Here is a 24,519-nt window from a genome sequence, read left to right as displayed (position 1 = left end):
AAACCCTAATCGTGCCGCATCTAATTGGTGCCGAATAGTGAAATTGGTTCGAGGATTTTGTAGCTCAAGTAAAGGGGCAAAAATTCCGATTATAGTCTCAGCCCCAACAATGAATAACTAGACGGGTCAGAACTAATGTTGCAAGAAAAAATAATAATAATAACAACAACAACAATGCTAGGCATTTGTTGAAATTATGCATACATGAGAGCAAAATTATAGAAAAGTTAAAATATTGGAATATAAAAAGTGATCCCTTAAAAAATAGAAACTATCTAGATTAGAAAGAGAATCTAGGGCGCAATGTTCCTTCAAAGAAAAGTAGGTAGAAAAAGGAGTTGGTCATCAATCAGCCAACCATATTCTTGTATCAGTCTTTTGTTCTCAAGGTAATATTTTCTCCAAAAAGGAAAAAAGGTAGTAATATTTTATTGAGGGTTTTCAGAAACTTGGCTCTCCAAGAATAAAATAATAGCATCCGAATTTCCATCTCAATTATGAAAATGAGATAAAATATAGTAATTTACATTTATTCTATAATAAACAACCTAAAATCAGTTACTCATCTGATTGGCATTTATTGATATTGGGATCCTCAAATTTAGGTTCTCATTTTTTGAAGCAAAGATACATTGACCAATTAAACAATCAGGCACAGAAACCTTTACAAGACTTTCACATAATTGGATACCTTTTAAAATGATGAGTTCAAAATTTAGCTTAGCTCTGGCCAAATTTGTGTCTGGGAATCTAGTTAAAAGAATCCATTTTCTTCATCATTAATATGACTATAATTTTTCTTTCTTACTGTTGAACATGTCCCATCTTATTTCAAGATTCTGGATTATAAAAGGTAGTCTTTTTTTTCATTTAAGAGAGGGAAAATTAATAACTCTCCATTGATCACACACCCCAAAAGAAAGAGCACCAACACTGAATACTGTGGAAATCGAGAAAGATGAAAGATGATAGGGCTATTAATGAGCTGCCTCCACTGAAACATGTTTTTGGCATCTCAAGCTCAACAGTAGTAGGGCTTATCTACACAAAATTACAGTCCTTTTCCCACTCTGCGTGTGTGTGTGTGTGTGTGTGCGTGCATATCTATATCTATATATATATATATATGTTCATGTATTATAAATGTGTATGTATGTATATATGTATATACACAGAGAGAGAGAGAGAGAGTAGATAGTAGGGCACAGGCTAGCATTAGCTACACAACAAGGCTAGAGTGAGATAGATACCTTGAGTTGAAAATTGGAGTATAGGCTCTACCACACATTCGTATAGGGCCTATATAGAAAGAAAACATGTCCTGTTTTTGTTTTGTTTTTACCCATTCTTGCAGCAGATTCCCCCCCATATAAGTGACAAGAAATCACCAATTTCATCAAATCCAGGATGGTGTGACTGTGTGTGTGAATATATGAAAATTTAATTTTGATTTCTGCAGAGAGGTGGCCAAAAGTTTGGAAAGTAAGTACCTATAGTTTTTTGTGTGAATGCCATCAATGAGTGTCAGCTTAATTGCATTGCTTTGAGAGCTCATTGAACAGCCTTTCACCTGCAAATGCAATACCAGATTTGAAGAAAATGGTAGTTTTGTACCTCAAACATTAGATGCTAAGGTTGACTGACTCTATCTTATTAAGGCCTCAATTAAGGTCCTTGGTTTCCTAGATCACATACAATTATCAAGATACTCTTTAACCTAAGTCACCAACAACCGCCAATAACTTTACTCGGAGCCAGAGGTTATTTGAGTGAATGCAACCTTAAGTGCGTCTGCATGTAAAATTTCGAAAAGGAACGTTACCTGGTGAAGGTGAGGTCGAGGTGATCCACACTGCGCAATTGGGCACGCACGAAACACATGTTTAGAAGCGCCTTGTTAATGGAAGCAAGAGTATACTTGGAGCCATTGGAGCTGATTAAATGACCCGAATACGACATCCTGAGATATTACAGTGTGCTACATACAAGCTACTAATATAACCATATAATCATAATCATATTATTTACATGTAAAGATCAGAAACAAGAAAGATTTTTCTCCTAAGAAACTACAACTGGGAAACTCTTCTCTTTCAAAAGACGCCTTTCTAGGAACAAATAACTTCCCCTGTTTACTTTGAAAGCCAATATATGGTAAGGAAAAGATAACAAGAAGCAGTAACTGCGGATAGAATGAGTTTGTCTCTTGATCGTTTTCTGCTGATTGAACCTGGGAACAATATGAACAAAATGATTAATAAAGATTTTCACAAAAATCTAGGAGTAACTACTCTTGCAGAATCTTACCAATTACACCTCCAAACAAGGTCATTTGAGAGCCCAAGACAGCTTTAGTAGCTTGAGCTTGACTTATGACATCATCAATCTGTAATAGATGATGAAATGTTTAGTGAAAACAATACTCTGAAGGCATATGTATGCCAGTTACCAATACCACAAGAGAAAACGTTGGCAAAATTTATGCAATGTTAATCAGTCAATATAATAATACAGGTATCAGCAACTAAAATAACCTCAGCTATGGTCAACAACTAATCTAGTCAACTCAACTGCACCAGTTCATAAATATCAAATATTTCTTTTTCAGATTTCATCCCAAGATACATACAATCAGAAGCTTATAAGTCTTACATGAGATATGCTTCTATGTTTGGCAGCCCTCTCCCGTAACAACTGCGTTCCTGGGAAGCCACTCACAGAAGCCTGCACAAACTCAACTTTTAGAGGAATCATAAACAAATATGTAGCTATTAGTTAAATGCTCTTACCTTGTACTCACTAATATCATCTTGCACAGAACTAAGAAGTTCGGCATGTTCCCTCATTGAGTTAATATTTCCCTTGATACGTCTAGATCCCTACAAAATTCACCAGAAATCTGATGCAAATTATGGGAAGGATGAAGGGGCAAAATAGCTCTGCAGGGAATTTAATGTAAATGGACAGGTTAGTTACCTTAAAAATCAAAACTTTAAACGAATTTGGAGTTACAACACAGTATTAATCATAACAATTAGAAACATACTTTCTGTATTTTGGGAGGAAGAATGGAAGGCTGACACGAATTGGTTTGGAAGAATAATTAGGGGGTGTTTTTGTAACTTAATTATGCAAAATGATAATTTTATCCCTGTGATTTTTGTCTTCTCAAAAAATCATTCCAAATTATGTCATTTCATAGAGAAAAACATAAATCCCCAGAACTAGGCTGTTCACTTCACCAGATTTGACGAAGAATATAATCGATACTTCGACACTGAAATTGAAAGTTTGTTTCCTGATTGCAGCAAATAAGGAGTCATGTTGTAATTGTAAAATCATGTAAAGTTCGTGAATATTAAGGGGATTAACCCTAAATAAATGATGTTTGTGTAAAATTTAAAATTAGTCACTATACCCACAAATAACTAGAAGTCCTTAAAGATGCCAAAAAAAATTCTAAGAAGAAGAGTCAAAACAAGTTCTAAAATTTAAAGTAGTCACTATGCATATGATCTTGCAATTAAATCTTCATAGTCTATAAATACACTACCAATCAAAAGCCAATAATTGAGATACAAAAGGGATGAAATTGTGAGCTGAGATTTCAATTGATTTCAAAGATACCAGTTGAGACAAGACAAAATCACAGGCCATGCCTATTTACTGTTGGCCCACTCTCTATCTTGGCCGGTGCAACTGCCATCAGATATGTCTCATTAAAGAGCAAGTAATAGATAAAAGAAACCTACAAACAAAATAATTTATAACCCACAAAAAACTGTCAGATACCCCAGCAGGTGTGGTTTATCGGGACCAGCCTTGTACACTTGTAGGTGAGTCCTGGAATTAAAAGGCATTCTCTTCCCCTCCTTTCACCATATGTTGGACTTGTCTTCAACAAGCAATATACTAACATATGGTAGAGGTATGCTAACTCTTACATTATTCTCAGACTTAATTCATGATTACTTTAGTAATTGCTCTATACATGGTCTGGGATTGAAGACATTCCTAATACATTTAAACTTTCACATCAAGTTTTGGGCATGTTTGGTGGTATAGAAGAACCAAGAATATATGATAAAAACAAAATAATGCAAAAAATAAAAGGCAAAAGAAAAATGGAGCTAAGGAAACTAGCAGCTCCATTATATATGGCATGCCAGCACAGGAACTGCTTGGATCATATGCTTTCATTGGAGTTTATGTGTATAAAAATAAAAATTACGAATGAAAACTATGTCCAGTAATTCCTAATATGATGTTGAGAGTACTGATCAAGATAATATCTGACGAAGATGAGAAATGGATAGTTGGTGTTTTTAGTGTTAAATTAGATATTAAAAGATAATGATTAATAACAGCACCATTTCCACAAATTCTGTAATCACCTTCGAAAACATTCCAAAGTGCCTACAGAATAATAACAGACCATAGCTAACCTGGGTAACTCATGTAAAATGTCCCTGTGCCTGGAAGCTTTTGAGAAACTAACTAGTAGGCGCAGCTGATGCAGCGTATTGACCCATTGAATCATTTATATACAGCAGTTTCTCAAGCAATGACTGGATCTCCATTTCCATAGATGTCCAGGATCCAGGAGTTGGTGAAGCACCATCTGCAGGACCTGGAAACACAAATAAACATCTGAGATAACTGCACTAAGGCCAAGTCCAAGTTATATAAAATAGGGTTCTGGTGTCAGAGACTTGTCATGAAAACTGTTTCAGTTAAGAAGACTTTACACCCAGTAGCTTCTCAGCATTAACAATGCATTACCAAAAGCCCAAAGGTAAGAAGACTTTCCAATTGAGATGCATCATGCATGTTCCTTTAGTTAGAAACTAAATTATTATGTTTAATAGATTAGTTTTGCTGCTTGACCTTAATGCCCAGCAACCCAAGGGAAATCTAAAATTGATAACCAAAACAGAGTCCATTTCTATACTCAACTTTGTTCCTCCCTAAGAATGAAGCAGCTGGTCTATGCTGAAGCAAGACTTCCAAGGGGAAGGGCGAGAAACGTGTTACTTTTAACAGCATCTAGAACAGTGGGCAACCCCTAGCAAACCTAAATAAATAATTCTCTTTGTCATAGTGAAATTATCATCCCCTTTTGGCCAAAATCTTAATCTAGTACCTTAAACCAACCCAATCATCTCACGCTATTGAATTCATAGCAACACTCTTTGCAGCACGGCTCTTCATTCAGGGAACAAGTGCAAAAGGCAATGTCGCAATCCGCCCTCTGAGACAACTACAGGAAGTAGTCATGGACGCGCTGTACTCGTTATTGCATATACCAACCTCATCACAAACTTAACAGACAAATTTTCAACCTCATAAAAGAGATGGACCAGTAAAACGGGTTTCGCCAGAACCTCTCAAAGCCTCAGAACTGAATGCACATGTAAAAGCCCACCTACATAAAATTATTACAAATGCCATCGTATATTCCATCATCTTTATTCTCTACGTTATCAAATTCACCTAACGAGACTCACATCTTCCAAGCCCCCACGCGCACCAGCAAAATACACAATCCATCAGCCAAATATCCGAAGTTAGAAGCTCACATTCCAAGCTGTCTCTACCAGCATAACCAACTTACACGGATGGAGATTCTAAAGCACCCCAAAAACATAAATAGGATGAAGAAACGAAGAAGTTGTGCATTAATTTCAGCAAGATAAGAAAAATCCTTTCCGATAAAGTATCGGATGAGAACAACGATTTCAGGAATATGTAAAAAACCTACTGTAGCTTACACAGTTTGCAGGATTTTAAAAATACATATATATACACAACAATTAGGTCACAAATTGATCCAATCGAACCGCATCATTGAATTTCCGACTGAACCAACGTAAAATTAACACACACACACACACAAACGAACATACTCTCTCTTACTCCCTTGGGTAACGCGAGCACCGATCTCAGCGTAGTTAGAGAGCTTGACATCGATCTCAGTTTCAGCTTTCTGAGCCATTCTCCGGAGCTCCTCCGAACCTGACTCCTGCAACGCATCCATATTCGGATCCTAAATAAAACGGATCCGACTCGTTTCCGAGACAAAATTCGATTGTTCTTCGTAGAAATGTAGGATCTGAACGGTCCGGTTCCGGCTATTGACATTGCAGTTGGTTTTTCCAACACTCATGTTTACTTCTTCTTCTTCTTCTTTCACTTTTAAGGATCAGAAGCGCGCGAGACGACACAGTACAAGTGCTGACCTGGAATTTCTTCTTCTTTCATAGAGTGAAGTTGAGAGGTTGGATGCGAAATTGTAGTTTGTACCACATCGGATTTTGAACATAAGTTTTAATGGTTTATAAAGAGAGAAGCAGTAGGTGCTGTTGTGTTCGTAGAAAGGAGAGATGGTTGGCATCTCCCCCGACAGGGACGGGAACAGCCTTCGGGCTTTACCTGTTACCGCACATCCGGTTAAGGCTTCCCACTTCGGTGGATCTTGTAACCCAATTTTTTAGTTATATTTCTGTCTTCTGAATTTTTTTAATCAAACTTTGGAATAGTATTTTATTAAAATTCTAATTAATAAATTTTGAACTTAAAATTCGGGGTTCTGTGCTAAATATCATTCTATATCGTGATTTGCTCCTACAAGATTACAAGTAAAATACATAATCAAAATTTATTATTAATTATATTTATTAAGATTAATTTTTATCGAGATAAAATAAATAATAAAATTTATTAATTTAGATTCTATGTAAGTTATTATTTTTATTATTATTATTATTATTAAGATTAATGAATCTTTATATGGAATGTATTAGTTAATTAATTAATAAATGATGAAGATTATATATGGTAAATTTTGAAATAGTGAGATTCTAGATATGCCACATAGGTTAAGGCTTAATCCTATTATAAAGAATTATTATTATTATTATTATTATTATTATTAAGATTAATGAATCTTTATATGGAATGTATTAGTTAATTAATTAATAAATGATGAAGATTATATATGGTAAATTTTGAAATGGTGAGATTCTAGATATGCCACATAGGTTAAGGCTTAATCCTATTATAAAGAAGATTATATACATTTATTATTAATTATATTTATTAAGATTAATGAATCTTTATATGGAATGTAATAATTAATTAATAAATGATGAAGATTATATATAGTAATTATTGAAATGAAACAATTCTAAGCATGCCACATAAGCTAAGGCTTAATCAACCAGGGGGCTTAGCCCACTGGCCACCGGGTCCTCACTTAAGTGAAGTGACCCGGGTTCGATCCCTCTTGGGAACGAATTGGTGATTGGAGATATAAGGTGGAGTTTGGTGAATGGAGAGATAAGGTGGTTCTTGGAGTGGATGGGGAACTAACTACTAACATCTAACATGACTTTGACCGATCAAAAAAAAAAAAAAAAAATAAGCTAAGGCTTAATCCTGATATATAAAGACATTGTAAGTTAAAATAAATTAGTTAGCCTTGTCTTCGTTTTTCACAAAGTAAGTTAGTTGATTTAACAAGGTTTATTTGCAGATCTCACCTAATTCTATGCAGGCCGAGGTCCAATAGATGCAATTAGCTAATGAAGCCTGGCCCAAATAAAGCGTATCGATAGCCCATATTATAATATTACTCCTTTTGGGCTAAACTTTCACCCGTGATGGAATTTTGGTTTAGTTTATTGTTTTTTATTTTTCATTTTGTCACAGCCAAAATATGTAAGAAAAACCAAAAAGAGCAAATCAAATCAATACCTATGCATAGGCCGTAAACAAACCAAGCCGTTCGTGAGTTATTTGAAGCTTGGCTTCAAAAAAGCTCGTTCAAGTTCGGTTAAAGAAGCTCAATAAATAAATAAATCAAACTTGAGTTTAGTAGTATTCGGCTCGCTAGCTTGTGAACATGTTCGTCAAATTATTCAGCTTGAAAAATATAAATTATTAAATCTCTAATTAAGTTTAGGCGTAGTAACTAATATATTTATTATTTTGAATAAAATAATCAATATTTTGAATATAAATATAAATTTAGAAAGAAAGTTCGTATAGGCTTGTAAGCCTCAAAATATTCGGTAAATAAAATTCAGGATTCGATTCAATATTAAACAAACCAAATTTGAGCACACCATTATTCGAACCTCGGTTCGATTACACCCCTACTATACACAACATGAATCCAAACCAAAGCAATCAACTCAATAATTTCAGTAGTCAAGTGACCAACTGCAGATTGAAATTGAATAACATTGAGAGCTAAATACAATTTCATTCCTATTGAAAAACAACACAAAAGCAAAAGGAGAAAACATGTAGTAGTATATCTTCTTCTTTATACAAGTATTCCCAGCAAAAACCAAAACCTCTTTTAACACAAAATATGCACAGCAATAGCATCACAACAAATCTTGATTACTCAACATGTTTCAATTCAAGTGAAGTGAGATAAACCTGCGACTGCACAACACTTCTCCCGACCTTGAAACCGGGCACCACCGTGAACCCTACACGGGGCCGGGGGCGCCCGGCTTTCCCGGGCAAACTACATCTCCCCAAAACATCCTCCATGTACACCATGGAGAACTCAGCCCCCCTCTCCACCTGAAATATCTCCACCACGGGCTTGAACGAATACGCCAGCTTGTGAAGCAGCCATATCGAGCTCGCTGCCCTAACAAACGACTCGTAGAAGACACTCAACGACTTCCAAGAATCCAACACCTTATCCTTCCTATCTAGGTTGCTGAAGATGGAAGACTCCATTGTTGGATGAATGAGCTCCTCATACTTGCTCCCACAGAAACGCGAGAACTCGCAGTTTGGATTCTTGCTCAGCATCTCCATAGGGTTGATGGAGACGTGCTCGATCAGCTGCCTCAGATAATCAATGCTGTCGCCACCATCGCTCACACCATTTTCGATTTGTTTAGAGCCATTGCCGTTGCAGATCATCTCAGAATCGCATAATCCGAAATCAATTTTGTCGAAATTCTGAAACATTCCTAGGCAAACGTAGGAGAGGAATGCATACCGGAAATGGCCCTTTCTCGTGTAATTCATACCTGAATAAACAGAATTGGCAGCTTCCTCCAAATCCCACCCTGCTCTTCGCATCAGATCAATCAACAATTTCACGAAACATCGCATGGATTTCACTGAATCACGCAGCATTGCCTCAAAAACCCTAATTGTAAGCATGACCTCCAGCCCCAAACCCGCACTTCCCTCTTTCAAACCCAATTTCCGCATCAATTCGCAATTTGCAGCCCTAATTCTATCCAATTTCTTCCTCAATTCGATTGCTTCGTCATCCTTGACGTCAATCTGCGACTGCTGCGTATTCACCATCGTCTCCAAAACCCTGAGCTTGCTCTGATTCTCCTGCACCTGAAACTCCCAGAACGACGCCGCGGGGAAGTCGAAACCTCCGCTCAACCCCGGCCCCTTTCTCTTCGATTCCCTGTACAAATTCCTCATCTCAGTCAATTTCTGCAGAATTGAAACTAACGACTTATCAGCCTGCTCGAGGGCGCCCCGGTCGATTTCCGGCACGTGCGCCGCTTGAAATTGCAAATACGAAGCTTCAAACGATGAGAGAGTGGCGAAAAGAGAGGGTATTAAAGCCCGAATCAAGCCCGCATCCGAATTATCCGGGCCCGAACCCGAGTCCGGTTTGATGACGACGACCTTCTGGTGAGGGATGAATTCCTCTGCCGAGTCGAGGAGGAGGGTGACGTCGCAATCGGAGTCGACGGCGGCGTAGTCGTCTTCTTCGGCGAAGAGCTCGTAGGTTTTGGTCTTGAAAGCGAGGGCGAACTTCTGGAACATGTCGGAAATCGGCGGCGGCGGCGGCTGCTGCTGCTTCGACGACGGAGCGCCCTCGAATTCTACCATCTCTCGGAATCTATACATAGAAGAAATTTGAAGAAATTTTGGGTGCAAAAATTGTATTCTTTTCTTGCGATTTTCCCCAAAATTTTGTGCTTTGAATGAGTTGGAAGGAATGCGTGCGTGAGTGTCTTTTTCTCTCTGTGAAAAAACTATCATTGCGAGCACTTAGTGGGATTTCCACTTAAATTTTTTCATTTTCTCTTTGATTTTCTTGTAGACTAATGCTACTTCAAATTAATCAAACCACAATAATTAATTGTTAAACTAATTATTTATAGAATATCATGGATTTTTTTTTAGGTCTATATAAGATAAGTTGTTGCCTGAAATTATAATTTTCACAAAATTCTAAAATATATTGTGATTGATTTTTGTCATATGCGTCGTAAAGCTAATACGGCTGCACACAGAGTTAGCTATAAGAACTAAGTTCTTTCACAAAATTCTAGTAAAATATATTGTAGTTGATTTTTATCATATGCGTCGTGAAGCTAATACGGTTGCACACAGAGTTAGCTATAAGAACTAAGTTCTTTCACAAAATTCTACAATATATTGTGATTGATTTTTGTCATATGCGTCGTGAAGCTAATACGGCTGCACACAGAGTTAGCTATAAGAACTAAGTTCTTTCAAGATGTAATGATTTAGAAGCATGATTTTCCTTCATCGCTTCTGAATATTTACTTATTCCGATATTAATATATAGTTTAATATATAGTTTGGTTCCGTCTCAAAAAAATTTACCTATGAAAAGTATCATTATTAAAATAATATAGTAGCATGTGTTTGTATTAATTTATATTTTTGATCCGTGGACTTGACTAACGGTAACAAGAGAAGTGAGCGACCAATACAATATGAGGGAAATGAGAAATCCTCACTAATTTATAAATTTCAACTTTTTTAATAGTGGGTGGTTATTTTTTCACCTACTTTAAACTATTTTAGTCGCACCAAGAGAAGTGACAAAGCTTTTTCAATAACGAAAATTTAGAAATTAACTTCTGAAAAATCATTACTTTATTTATTAAATTTTGTCCATTTCTAATCATAAATTATATCGACCCTAATTTAATTTTGTTCTTAAATTATACAGTATAACAGTGCTCACTTTCTCTGTTCGAAATATTTGCATAAGCAATTGGATTATATATCCGGAATTAATATTTTTTTTGGAGTCTAAAAAGCTTATATTAAGGCATCATATCATAGCATATTTAATTATTAAATAGTGTGAATGAATATGATGCCTTTTACTCTTTTAGGAAAAAGTAGTTGGTTGGAGTTTGTTGGTGGTGTGAAGTAAAAGTTGTGTTTAATGGGAAATTTTGGGACCAGAGAAAATGACATAACGTACGAAAATATATCTTAATCTAGAGACCATTATCTCCATTTAAATATTTAGTACATTGGGATTTTTATATCATCTACTTAGGTGGCTATGGTTTTAATTAATTAATTAATTAATTACAATCAGATGGGAATATTAGACCAAAAAGATGAAGTTGCAGCGACTTTGTTGGGCTCGGGAAAGAAGTTGTAGGATGTAGCTGTACCCGATTTTCTTAAACTATTATTTTATCTTGATCGCTCAAAAAACAAAAAATCTTTATTTTTAGTAAACACATACTCATTTTATTTTATTGTATTAAATAAATAAAATATAAAAATATTTATACATTCAACGATTCTCTCATTTGATTCTTCTCTTTGAATTTCTTTAAATCTTTGAAGGAAAAAATAATATGATTCTTCTCCTCAAATTTCTTTAAATCTTTGGAGGGAAATATAATCTCTTGATTGATGAGTTGAATTTGATTTGATGATGCAAATTCAGATGGCTTCCATCTTATTTCTGAATGAAACGTTGACTTAATGATTTTGACGTAGAACGCGATGATTTTCTTGTATAATATTTTGATTGTTAGAGATGGCTTTCTAGTAGTGAATTTCTTCTTCAATGCTTGAGCTCTTCTAAATGATTTATTGTGTCATTTGATTACTCCAATGACCTCTATTATAGGTGAAAATTGAGTGGGCTTGTGGGCTTAGGCCTTTCATATTGGGCTTTTAAGGCTAAGGTGATACAATTGGATTAACTCCTTATAATTTGTATGTATTTATATAAAATATTTTATATAGATTTTACACGTGTCGCCTTCTGATTGGTCAATAATTCACATAATCAAATACTCCCTTAGTCCTATTAGTAATGTCTCAATTAATATATTGGAACGTCCCACTAGTAACGTCTCATATTCCTTTTAGTAAAAATTTACTATTTAAAATATTATTAATAATGGGCCCAACTCATTTTATACATCAATTCGCTTAAAATAATCCTTAAATATCTTCTATCAACTCCTTTTATACACTAACTACACTTTTTTTTTAATCTCCTGCTCAAAAGTAATGGAACATTACTAATGGGACGGATAGAGTATTAATTATATACCTATCTAATCTTAGAATTATATTTAATTTAATTCCAAAACACAAAATAAAATATATATAATTTAATATTTAATTTGTAATTTTCACATGACAAGATTTAATGGGCTATAAATTTTAATTACCTACAAATTGTCCCATCGATACTCATTCATAAACATTTTGCTTTTGAAAATAAACGAGCCTCGAAATCGTTTAATAATTTAAACTCATATTAAGGAGTCTTTGTTTTAAATTTATAAATAATTTATACTCATATTTAGAAGTCTTTGAATTTATAATTCAAACTCAATCCAATAATGAGACCATTTAATTTGTATAATCCATTTCATATCAATTAAATTTTGCCCCAAAATAATTAAAGAAAACACCCACATCTCAATTTACCATTCTAGAATGTCATTTTTCTTTCTTTCTTTTCTTATCAAACTTGACTTGGGCCAACATGGTTGGGCCATATATACCCAACTTGATCCATATTAAAGATACGTAACTCGACAGCCATGCTAATATATAAGCCCATTTAACTTAAGTTAACCCAAATTTTGTTTGAAAATTTGGTGACTTTTGCCAACTTGGTCTCATGCCTACTTTATTAATTGGCCTTCATTACTTTGCTTTTAGAACACCAATCTCTAATTTTTTTTTTTAATTCTCAACTTCTTAATTAAGTAATTATTAGCTTGATCTCATGCCAAATTGTACAGGATGAGATCCAATGTCCCACAATCTTATGTGTGTCACTGTGTCCCATGTTTATATCTATTATTTTTAAAATATTTTTTATAAAAATAAAATTTATTATAATATTATTATATTTAATTTTTATTTCAAAAAATTAAATTTTTTAAAAAGCATATACCATGACTTTGAATTTATCAACCTATTAATAGCTAATAAAAGTGAAATTAAATGATAAAAAATAATTATATACCCTAGATTGATGGAATAAACCCTAGTTAATAATCACAAAATTAAACTAAAGCAAAAAAAAAGTTGAAATTGAAGAAAAAATATATAAGAAATTAAACAAAATTGAAAGTGGGACACAAAGTGTGGTACACTGAATCTTATCTCAAATTGTACTCGTGAATTTGCTGCCAAAGAATAAACTGTAGCCGTAAACTTTGGTTGTTATCGTCTTCTAAGAAATTAAATTCATGAAGTAACAAAATATTCATAATTTGTGTCATGATTTTGACGCAAATTACACTTTTTTTACTCAAAATGTCTAAGAAATGTAAGAACTAAGAAGCATGTTGGAAAAATACAAACATGTTTAATGCATTAAGGCTGTATTAATTGTGCATTTGGGTAGATTTAACATATTTCTTATGGTAGTATTTTTCATATACTCCCTTTATCCCTTAAATAACTTCTTAAGAGGGAAAGAAACATGTTTTAAGACAAAAGATGACAATGTGAGAAGTAAGAGTAAAAATGGAGTATTGAAAGTAATGAAAATGTGAAAAGTGAGGTTAAATGAGGAATTAATGGTGATGAAACCGTGTTTAAGTATAGAAAAAGAATTTTTTTTTTCTTTTTTTTTTCTGAGAGTAATCGAAATAAAAGTTAGAAAGTTATTTTGGAGATGGAAAAAATATAAGTTACTTCCTCCATCTCTGAAAATTGTAACTTTATTATTATATAGGTACGTTCTTAAAAATTATGACATTTTCTTTCAAAAGGGTGTAGGACTCGATCTTCACTTTTTATTAAAACTCGTACTCCCTCTATCCACGAAAAAGTGCCCTACTTACCCCTTTTTTTTTGTCCACGAAAAAGTGTCATGTTTACCTTTTTGTACATTCATACCCTTTACTTTTCAATTTATTTACAACTTATGCCATTAATAAATCCACATTTTTATTTAATCTATGCAATTAACCCACACAATTAACTCACTAATTAAAACTACGAAACCAACTCCCCCACGCCTAATCAAGCATATTTCCCCCAAAATTATATTACTCTTTCTCTTAACTCAAACAAGTGGAAGAAATACACACAAACCCTCCAAATTGTATCTCCAATTGTATCTACAGCCCGATTTAATTGCTTTTGGGCTATGTGTGTTTGTTGATTACCTCAATGGAATAATAAATATGTTCTGAAAATTAACTCGACTTCACGTGTGAATTCCGCACTACAAGAAATTGAGTTTTTACCCACACATAATATAATGTGTGGTAGTTTAGCCATACATAATTTCAAAATGTGTAGGTAATTCACACAAAAAAAATCATTAGTTATTGACATTTAAAATGTGTGGCAAAAATATTTTCGTGACATTTATTATTTTACGGTTATTTTTAAGTTTTATTTATGTATAATAAAATTTATTTTTAAATTTGTTGTGCCAACGTGGCAAACTAATAAAAGTTATTAACCACGCATAATTCTAAATTATGTATGCGTGGGTAATGAGTTTTTAAGTTTTATTTTATTTAATAAAGTTTATTTTTATATTTGGTGTGCACCTCTATTATTTTTTTTAAACCACACATAATATATGTGTGGATAATAATTTTTATATTTATATTTTGACAAATTAAAGTAAATTTAATTTTATTTTTATATATTAGTGCCAACTAATCAATTGATTTCTCTACAATTATAAAATAAAATAAAAATTAAATAGTCTTTAACATTAAAATAGGCATAAAAAAAAACAAGAATGAATATGTTAAAAAAAACACAAGAATTAAAATAGGCATAAAAATTAAATACTAGTCTTTAACATTAAAATCGAACTCAATAAAGAATATGATTGTTTAAACTCTCAACAACTAAAAGACAAGAAAATATTAACAAGCTAATCAATGTCATTAGAACTACCCCTGTTGTAATTTTTACCCCACTCAAAACAACTTTATCAGCTTTCTTAGTATCCTTGTCGGCACCCAAATGGGGCACTTTTTCGTGGACGGAGGGAGTATCATCTTTATTGGGTTACATTTTTTAGGGATGGATCGAGGGAGTATATATACGTTATTCAATCACAATCGTACACACCATCGTACGTGCGATTTTTAAATTTATTTATTTATTTGGAGTAACTTTTTCGTCTTGGAATAAAAGTATTTGCAGCACTATTATTTGGTGAAATGCCAAAAAGATGATACCAACATTTCTCAGTGGACAGAAAATGGTCTCTTTTTTCTCTGATGAATCCAATATATTTTCTCCGATAACTGAGAAAAGTCACCATCTTCGTCTTGTCATTTAGCTCACCCCATCACCTCTTCTCTCTCTACACACAGATATCATAATCTCTTCTAGCTCTCTAGCTCTCCCTTTTCACCTCTGTCATTTCATAGGCTTACATCAATCTATCGACAAATCTAGGGTTACACAGATTGAGGAAGTCGTCAAAAATTGACTTTTTTCCCTCATTTCTGTCGATTAGGGTTCTATCTTTACACCACACAATTTTGTAATTGTGGAAGAAGATGTAATTAATTTATGTTCATGTTCATGTTCATGTTCATGCAAGATTAAAATAATGGAATGAAGAAAAACATTTAAATCTGTAGGTGTAGTGTAGTGTAGTGCAGCAGCCCCAAAGCTTTAAATGCGCCCATTTCTGCTTGCTTCATTGGTAACAGTTCCACCAGTAGTAGCAGTTTTGCAGGCGCCGTTCTCTTTTCTTGCACCCTATCGTCACCTCTCTCTCTCTCTCATGCCGTGATATTAATACAGAGATCTTTTTCCTGATATTCTGATCAAGGGCCCTCCACTGCTGTCTCTATATTATTGATTGATTCCTCTCAATTCTCAAACGCCATCAAAATACACGATATGGTGGGGTCTCCCTCTCTCTCTCTCTCTCTATTTTGTTTAGAGTATTGTAATTAATGAGATATCTTCAACTTCTGTAGTTGGAGGTTCCGGAATGGCTGCTGGCGCTCTTATCGGAGAAGTTCTTCAATTGCTGCGTGATTCACCTCGATGCGAAGAAGAATGAGAAAAACGTATTTTGCTTGGATTGCTGCTCCGGAATCTGCCCTCATTGTGTGCCGGAGCATCGCTCCCACCGCCTCTTGCAGGTTCGATCGATCTCAGCTGCTTCTTCGAATTCCTTCATCCTGTTTGTTTTGATTTGCTTTTCTCCGTTGATTTCTCTCAGATCAGAAGGTATGTGTATCACGATGTGATAAGGATCGCCGACGCCGATAAACTCATCGATTGCGCTCAGATTCAAGTAAACAATTTAAATTCCGAATTTAAGGTTTTCACATCTGCGTATGCATTTCGCAGAAGCTTGAGCGCATCTGTGATTCGAATTATTCCTTGCAGACATACACCACTAACAGCGCGAAAGTAGTTTTCCTGAATCAGCGGCCGCTGACGCGGCCGCCGAGAGCTTCCGGCAACGTCTGCGTCGGCTGCGACAGAAACCTCCAGGAATTATCTCTCTTCTGCTCAATCTCTTGCAAGGTAAGGCGCATGCATTCGAAAATCGAAGATTAACTGAATTACGAGTTTCAATTGCGTCTCAAATCGGAAAAAAATCGACTCAAATTTCTGTGATTCCTCAGCTCGATCATATACTCGAAACCGGCGGCGAGCTGTCGTCGCATATTCGAAACTGCGAGTTTCTGGTTTTGCCCGACGGCGCAGACGACGGTCAGATGACGGCCGACTCGGTGCTCGAACCGTCCGGTTCGACGCGGACCGACTCCGGTTCGAGCAGCGGCGGGTTGGGGGAGTGTCCGTATCTCATCTCGACGGCGACGACGGAGGTCGTGAGGAAGAAGCGGAGCGGCCCGGCCGGGTTCAGACCGGGTTGCAGGCCGGCTTCGGAGATTTCCGAGTCGATTATGAACCGGAGGAAGGGTACCCCTCAACGGTCGCCGCTGCATTGAAATTGAACCGGGGTGAGGGGCGAGGGGGGTATAATTGGTATTTAACAGAAGATGGGATTTGCCTCCCTAATTTTTGTAGAGCTCTTCCATTATTGGGTTTAATTAAACTGAATTAATGGGGGAATTAGTGGGACCCATTGATTTTGATTATGTATACTAGAAATGGTTAATCCAATGGATTTGTGGGATCTTATTTAAGAATGAAAGGCGACTTGCTTTTTTCATTAAATATGTGGTCTTCAATTTGATCTCGTTTCTGTTGCTTCTCATCTTGTGATTAATTAATGGTATTTAACAGAAAAAGGTTTGTAGTTTGTTTAATTTAAGACTAGTGTATAACCCGTCGAAATTCGACGGGACTTTAAATTATGATTTAAATTATTTATATTATTTTTATATAATATAATTATTTTTAATTAATTAAACTTGATGTATAAAGTTTACATTATATTAATCTCAATTACATTCGTCAATCAAATGTTAATTTTTTGCTAGGATAATAAAAATACCCTTTTATATAAATTTTATACATTTTTTCTATATTAACGGATAAAAATTAATTTAAGATTTCATAGTATCATCTCATCTCAACTTTATAAGACCACAGGATCATCAAGAACTCGAAAGACAATATTTGACTTTTTAACGCCAAACTTTTGAGCATTATTTCGTCTGAACTCTGAAACACTATATCCGACTTTTATGTGTCAATCGTTTGAACATTACTATCTGGTGCTTTAAATATCATAACTCACTTCTAAATATTATTTTCATTAGGAGCTTAAAATACCAGGACTGACTTGTGAGATTATACAATCTGAAGCTTATAAGATCATAACTAACTTCTAAATATCATCTTGTGTGGAGCTTGAAAAACCATAACAGGGTTATGTGCATCATCTCATTTGGAGTTAAAAATACCATAACTGAGTTTTAAGCATCATTTCGTTTGAGGTTCGAAAGAATAAAAATGGCTAATAAGTATCATCTTGTTTGAAGTTTGAAAGACCATAACTAAGTTTTGAGAATCATCTCATCTAAGGCTTAAAAAAATTGATATGAGATTCCAATTATATCATATCAATTTATTTAGTATTTCAATTGATAATTTTTCATAAAAAATCAATGTGTAATCCAATTTTTTAGAGAAAAAAAAAATGCGCAAAATATATTATTTATGACCAAAAATATGAAAATAAGAATGAATAAATATGAAAATCTTTGGAAAATTAGCATAAATAAAAATGCAAAAATATGGTGATGCAACATAAGAATATTCCATTTTTTTATTATATATGTGATAATATTAATATTTATTTTCGTCCCAACCCCATATAATAATACCAACTATTTTCTTGAATTTGTTTAAATTTATAAAATAGGTATATAAATAAATAAAATATAAATCAATAATTGGTTAATAATCTCGATAAAATTTCAAACAATAAGAACCTATTTATTTCAAATACATTTAAATATATTTTTATTATTTTTTAAAATTTAAGTATCATTTTATTTAGATTTTTAAATGGCAAAGTTTAATAATCATTTTATTTAAATTTTGGATTTGAGATTTAACATAGATTCAATATATATGAGAATGTGTTAGATCAATTCGGGAATGATAATTTATTTAAAATTATTTTTCATGATCAAATTAAATCGAAGAATCTATTTATTTTAAATGCATCTCAAAAGTATCCATTTATTTATGTTTTTTTCATAGTGAAGTTCAATTTAAGATCAATGCAGGAATGATAAAATATCAATGTGGAAATGATGATAAGCTAATATATGAATGAAGATTAAGCCTCTTCTTTATATATATATATATATATATATATATATATATATATATATATATATATATATCATTATGAGATTAATGCGGGAATGAAGATTTATTTCAAATTATTTTACATGACCAAATTAAATTGAAGAATTTATTTATTTTATATGACCAAATTCAATTGAAGAACCTATTTATTTCAAAAACATCTATATTTTTATTTAAGTTTGCAAATATTGATATCTAATTACAATTTTTTTAGACTTTGAATTATGAAATTTAATATAAATTTACTGTGAAAAACTATTGGAACTATAAAAAAATATGGAAAACTATTTATTTGAAATACATATTACAAGTATTTATTTATCTAGACTTTTCTATGATTAAATTTAATATAATATCAATATGATAAAGATAGATGAGTTAATTTATTCATGGAGATTGAGCCTATTATTTAGGTTATGAACTAATGAGGTTTTGCAAATGTAAAATGACATATAGTGTAGAATTGACTATTGAGGGTGAAGCAAATACTAAATTATGAGAGTGCCACATAGGATAGAGAATAGTGGAGAAAACTTCAATATGTAGCTCTTTATATAATAAATAGATTGAAATACATTTAAATAAAATTTTATTATTTTTTTAAAGTTAAGTATCTTTTTATTTACATTTTTAAATGATAAAGTTTATAAATCATTTTATTTAATAAAAAATCCTCCAGATCATTACAGTGTGTAGAATCACGAAACACATACAACATCAGGGAAATTTTATTCTGAAGATTAAAAACCGCATTGGCCGATTCATCGAATAAACAAATTACAAATAGATGATCATACATTTTCATCTTTTGTGGTATACATACATGCATTCATTCTTAGTTTATCAATTAATAACAATAAACAACCAATTTCGTGAAAAATAATTAATAAAAGCCATGACGGCATCAGGGTAGTGATTTTGTAGCTAACAAATCATATAATACAGTCCTAGCATTAAAGAATCATGGTGATGTTGGGTTCAACTTGGTTCAATTAGTAGCTGCAGCAGCAAGAATTGCTTTTCCTGTCAACCTCGTTGCTAGAGGCCGTCTTTTCGCTTCCTGTTCAAGACAATACCCCTCTAAAGCTCAGGCTTCAACAGGAAGTCTCTGAATCCTGAACTATGGATTCCCACATAGCCTCTACGAGTGAAAGATAGGTCATATATAAGTAATTACCGGACAGAGAATGCCAAGAACAATCCATCACCTAGAACAACAATGTCAGTCACATGAAATCTGATCCTCTATAAAGAATTCTCCTAACTCATTAACCATTAGTCTATATTACTAAAGAAAATCAAAAGCAAAGACACTCAAAACGACCAACTACACAAATCGTATTGTTAAAAGTAAGGGTCTTTCCATAAGGAATCTGCAGTAAACTAATAAAAGTATGTTAAGTAAATTGAATTGTAAATTTCTAATGAATGCTAATGAGATATAGATATATGAAAAAGATAACCAAAGTTATATCGTAACTACCTTTAAATCTATCAAAAATTTCATTGTATACCACGCTAGTCGTCGTGTTGTTTGTCTCACCATTCTCGTCACATATTAAAATTTTAAGACCTTTTTTCTTAAAAATAGGACATAATGTTCTCTGAACTTTTACAGGTGCATGAATTTTGAAATACCCATTTGACTGAAATAAGTTAAGACACATCAAACACGTAATGGAGGAATAAGGAGACTATAAGTTAAGCACATGCATAACAATAACATGCACAAGAATTCTTGAAATACAATATCCAGTAGTATATGAAAAGAATGATTCATACAAAACTTCTCCACAAAAAACTACTCATCCAATATCATTTAACAACAAAGTTACTGTAGACTGTAAAATTATAATGCATTTTCAAATCTGTAATAAGGCTGGTAATGTTAAAGAGCATGCAAATGGCTACCAAACATAAATTGAAATTTGCAATACTAAAAATTGATAGATAATACCGTCTTATTTCGTTAATAACTCAAGGTTTATCCCTGCATACAAACATATTCCCACAGGATGCAATGACATCTATCTTTCTACATATTTTTCCTATAATGATCTTATCTATGAATCTCTCGATACTTTTGTTGACAGAAGACTAATCATGAATCCGATAATTTCATCGACAACTCAAATAATGCTAATCACTACCACAAATTTAAGAAGACGTGTCTAGCAAGTTATATAGAAAATGTAATTTTCTTATAGATGATGTATTAGCTCCATTTAATTGCAAATGATTTTTTTTCCCCCTTATCTTTACTTCTAAAAGGCCAGAGCTAAATAATTATATTCACATTTTTCTAATTAGCAATGAAAAGAATATTTCAAAATGGGTAACTGATATTTTGAACCATGCTTTCACATAATTAATTCTTGTATTTTCTAATCCTAGACAATATCAATGGGCTAAGGATGCCCTACCAAGTAAAATAGAAGAAAAGAGTATAGTACAAAAATTTTCTGATATCCTATAATGATATAATCTCCACAAGTTAGTGACACGTTATTGATGAAGACAACATATATAACCACCGCAACAACATTCAAACTGAAATGAATAAGAAATACTAACCAAAACTTGAAAATGTCAGCCAATGGGTTGGCGAATAGCTGTTTTCCTCACGCCGGTGACTGGCATGGATTAGGCATCGTAGATTGTTCATTTCCTAATTCCTTCAATTTATGCAAAGAATGAAGGTGTTTGAATAGTTTTAGAAATATATTAACTTGATATGAAATTATGACAATCAAGCACGTACCTTGAAAAATAGGTTTCGAAATGAGCAGGATGGGAACGAAGAATGAAAACTAATATAAACATTGGAATAAATAGACTTGAAAAGACCATTCTTGTCCAGCAATCATGTACAGGTTTCTACCATTTTATTCTCAAAATCAGTCATCGGCCATATAAAGGATCAACTACACAAAATCATTTGCTGTGAAGATTAACATATCTTAAAATGCAACCATGGGGCTGACTCCAGAATAAACACCACTACCTTTTTGCTTTGAATGGATAGATAAAATTAAGTTCTATTCAATATGAAAAAATGCTAAAGCAAGTACAGAACATAAATCCAACAATTATTATGTAGTGTGCTAGCTTATTCCGAAAGAGAAATATGATGAAACTCTGTGACCCGAATTCACCATTTTCTTATTTCTTTCCTAGTCCAAGAGCAAGCTAAATTATTGATTACAATATTTGATCAGGAAAACGTGACTACCTAATCATGACTATTTCATGTTCACATAACTACAAGCATCACATTAAATGCAATGCATATCCTCATAAATCTTTTCACATTTGAAATAACAAAAAACTGACAAGTGAAGTAGCAATCTTTTGTCTCAGACTCATTGTGTACCAGAAAAACTAAATATCAAGAAATATTGAGGTCTCTGGAGAAATCTATTTCATCAAGTGGAAGAGGACCTATCAGTGTCGAGATTTTCATCCAAACCAAGAAAACTAAAAATCAAATAAAAGATGCAGGCCACTTTAAAATGGATTAATTGAAAAGTTTATCATTAAAAAAGAACAGCAGATTCAGAGTAAATATCAAAATATGGGCTATTCAGTGCAAGAGTATTATATCTGTGTGTTGACACAAGAATTTTATCCCTTAGACTCCAATATAAATTTCTAACTAAAAAATATTAGAGTTCATAGGCATGGATTGAAATATGCCGCAAGTGAATTGTAACACTTCTTCAAATTTTCATTTTTAGTCTCCGAAAGTAAAAAAATGGAAAAAAAAAATGCTTCAGAACCCTCTATAACGATATGCTCTCTTTTTTCGTCGAAATCAACATGCCCTGGACCCTATAAATTTAGTAGGAAAGTTTTATCACAAATTTCTTGGCCAAGATATCAAAGCACTACTTCAAAAAAAATTGCAAATAAAAAATTCAAATTAACTCGTCCATCTACTACTTCCAAGTATCCCAATAATTTGAAACGAAGAACAATACTCCTGATAGAAAAAAATTCAAACAATATAACTTTTTCGCTATGAATTCCTAAATTTACCTGCTTGAAGCCCAATTTTTTGCAATGAAATTCTTGAAGGTAATGCTAGCGACTTGTCTAACCGCTAAATCGCAGCTGAGTTATGATATGATCTGCAACAGCCTCACCAAATGTTGGAGCGCATACTAAATCTGCAAAAGGTACACCAAAGATACACAAGAGTTATTCCTCACTCAATTCCAGCCACACAAGCATCAATGATCAATCATCAATCATGCAAACTGTGAAAGTAAATTTCCACCGAGCTCATCATAGCTCCTACAATCTTCTAAAAAAAAACAAAACACAATAAATGAAAACTGAAGCATCCGCAATAAAAAACAGAACCTGATTGAGACTCTCTTGAGAGGCCCTCCGTTGGTCTGGATTGGTGCTGAGTGCACCATGCAGGATCAAAGCCAAGCTCGGGAGATCCATCCCACAATTCTATCTATTAACTTAAGATGAAATTAAGGGAGAATTTGTCAACATAAAGGCAACCAAGAAACACGTACCTTGAAAAATAGGTTTCGAAATCAGGCGGGGGAGGTGGAGCACCAAATCCTGATTTCCAATCATGATGTATATGGGACGGGAAGCAGTGGATAGAGATTAGCATATCTGTGATAAAGGTTAGCAAACAGCGGGAGAGGGAACTGTTGTGATATGGATTTGAAGACAACGGGGTGGGATTTGAGAATGATTTACAGATGGATGGAGAGAGATTTGAGAAGGATTGGGAGATTGGATTTGAGAACGATTTGCAGATAGGGATGAAGAGAGATTTGAGAAGGATTTACATATCAATTGATAATTTAATTTTATAACGGTGATTGAGCATGAGATTTGCATACTGATGGAGAGAAATTTGAGAAGGATTTGCTCATCTGAAATTGTAACGGTAATTGTTTAAAGTATTTGCAAAACTTAAGAATGGAGGTGTAAAATAAAGAATATATAGAGAATTAGATAAATCAAAATGGAGATTTTTTAGAGCGCCACGTAGGACAGAGAATTGTTGTGGGCTCTTCAAAATGTATTGCTTTATAGAATTGATAGATTAAATTAGAATTGGCCAACTTTAAATTATTGGTGTCTGGTTAATGCCATGACATCAATTTGGCAAGTTTTGTTTATGTTTTTAGATACTCCTTTCCTTTCGTCTCACGAATATTGATACGTATTTCTTTTTGAATCGTCTCACGAATCTTAACACATTTTAAAATAAGATAATAATTATTACCTTCTCTCTTATTATTACTTTTATTACTTTATCTCTATTACTTTATCCCTTTTATATTTTATTATCTACACATTTAAAACATTAATCTATAATTCTTTAATTCTCGTGCCAAACCTAAATATATCAAGATTTGTGGGACGAAATGAGTACAAGATACACTCTCCGACCATTAAAGAACTTCATAGAAAAAATTCGAGTGTATTGATGAAAAA

The 24,519-nt window shown here is 33.4% G+C and overlaps 2 protein-coding genes, 1 long non-coding RNA gene, 1 other non-coding gene and 1 pseudogene across 5 annotated transcripts; 2 read left to right on the top strand and 3 right to left on the bottom strand.

Annotated features, from left to right (window-relative positions):
- Positions 1-1,220: 1,220 nt before the first annotated feature.
- On the bottom strand, positions 1,221-6,046 carry LOC131022020 (Golgi SNAP receptor complex member 1-2-like; annotated as a pseudogene).
- Positions 6,047-6,364: 318 nt separating this feature from the next.
- LOC131024007 (U6atac minor spliceosomal RNA) lies at positions 6,365-6,493 on the top strand. The gene has a single exon (XR_009101604.1). It is a non-coding gene; the product is annotated as a U6atac minor spliceosomal RNA (small nuclear RNA).
- A 1,709-nt stretch (positions 6,494-8,202) lies between these two features.
- Positions 8,203-10,129, bottom strand: LOC131022019 (protein GRAVITROPIC IN THE LIGHT 1). The gene has a single exon (XM_057951381.1). It carries the CDS (start codon positions 10,042-10,044, stop codon positions 8,410-8,412), a length of 1,635 nt encoding a protein of 544 aa, XP_057807364.1. The 5' UTR covers positions 10,045-10,129; the 3' UTR covers positions 8,203-8,409.
- Positions 10,130-15,450: 5,321 nt separating this feature from the next.
- On the top strand, positions 15,451-17,458 carry LOC131022018 (protein RGF1 INDUCIBLE TRANSCRIPTION FACTOR 1). 2 transcript variants are annotated; one of them, XM_057951379.1, is made up of 5 exons: positions 15,451-16,146; positions 16,224-16,391; positions 16,472-16,546; positions 16,642-16,782; positions 16,884-17,458. In XM_057951379.1, exons 1-5 carry the CDS (start codon positions 16,144-16,146, stop codon positions 17,208-17,210), a joined length of 714 nt encoding a protein of 237 aa, XP_057807362.1. In that variant the 5' UTR covers positions 15,451-16,143; the 3' UTR covers positions 17,211-17,458. The 2 variants fall into 2 exon arrangements, with proteins under 2 accessions (XP_057807362.1, XP_057807363.1); XM_057951380.1 differs by lacking the exon at positions 15,451-16,146 and having other exon boundaries at positions 16,477-16,546.
- Positions 17,459-19,773: 2,315 nt separating this feature from the next.
- On the bottom strand, positions 19,774-24,012 carry LOC131022017 (uncharacterized). Its single transcript, XR_009101125.1, has 5 exons — positions 23,413-24,012; positions 23,086-23,216; positions 22,704-22,878; positions 21,622-21,722; positions 19,774-20,188 (listed from the first exon to the last, which is right to left on the bottom strand). It is a non-coding gene; the product is annotated as an uncharacterized LOC131022017 (long non-coding RNA).
- Positions 24,013-24,519: the final 507 nt, after the last annotated feature.

Source organism: Salvia miltiorrhiza, chromosome 4, assembly GCF_028751815.1.
Source record: "Salvia miltiorrhiza cultivar Shanhuang (shh) chromosome 4, IMPLAD_Smil_shh, whole genome shotgun sequence".
Taxonomy (NCBI): Eukaryota; Viridiplantae; Streptophyta; class Magnoliopsida; order Lamiales; family Lamiaceae; genus Salvia; species Salvia miltiorrhiza.
The sequence above is the reverse complement of the archived record's forward strand: the minus strand, read 5'-3'. Positions and strand labels throughout refer to the sequence as shown.

Coding starts and splice junctions, on each gene's coding strand:
- LOC131022019 (XM_057951381.1), bottom strand. CDS start 10,044: ATGATAGTTTTTTCACAGAGAGAAAAAGACACTCACGCACGCATTCCT.
- LOC131022018 (XM_057951379.1), top strand. Junction 16,392..16,471: donor GCTCCCACCGCCTCTTGCAG/GTTCGATCGATC, acceptor GATTTCTCTCAG/ATCAGAAGGTATGTGTATCA. Junction 16,783..16,883: donor TCTGCTCAATCTCTTGCAAG/GTAAGGCGCATG, acceptor GTGATTCCTCAG/CTCGATCATATACTCGAAAC.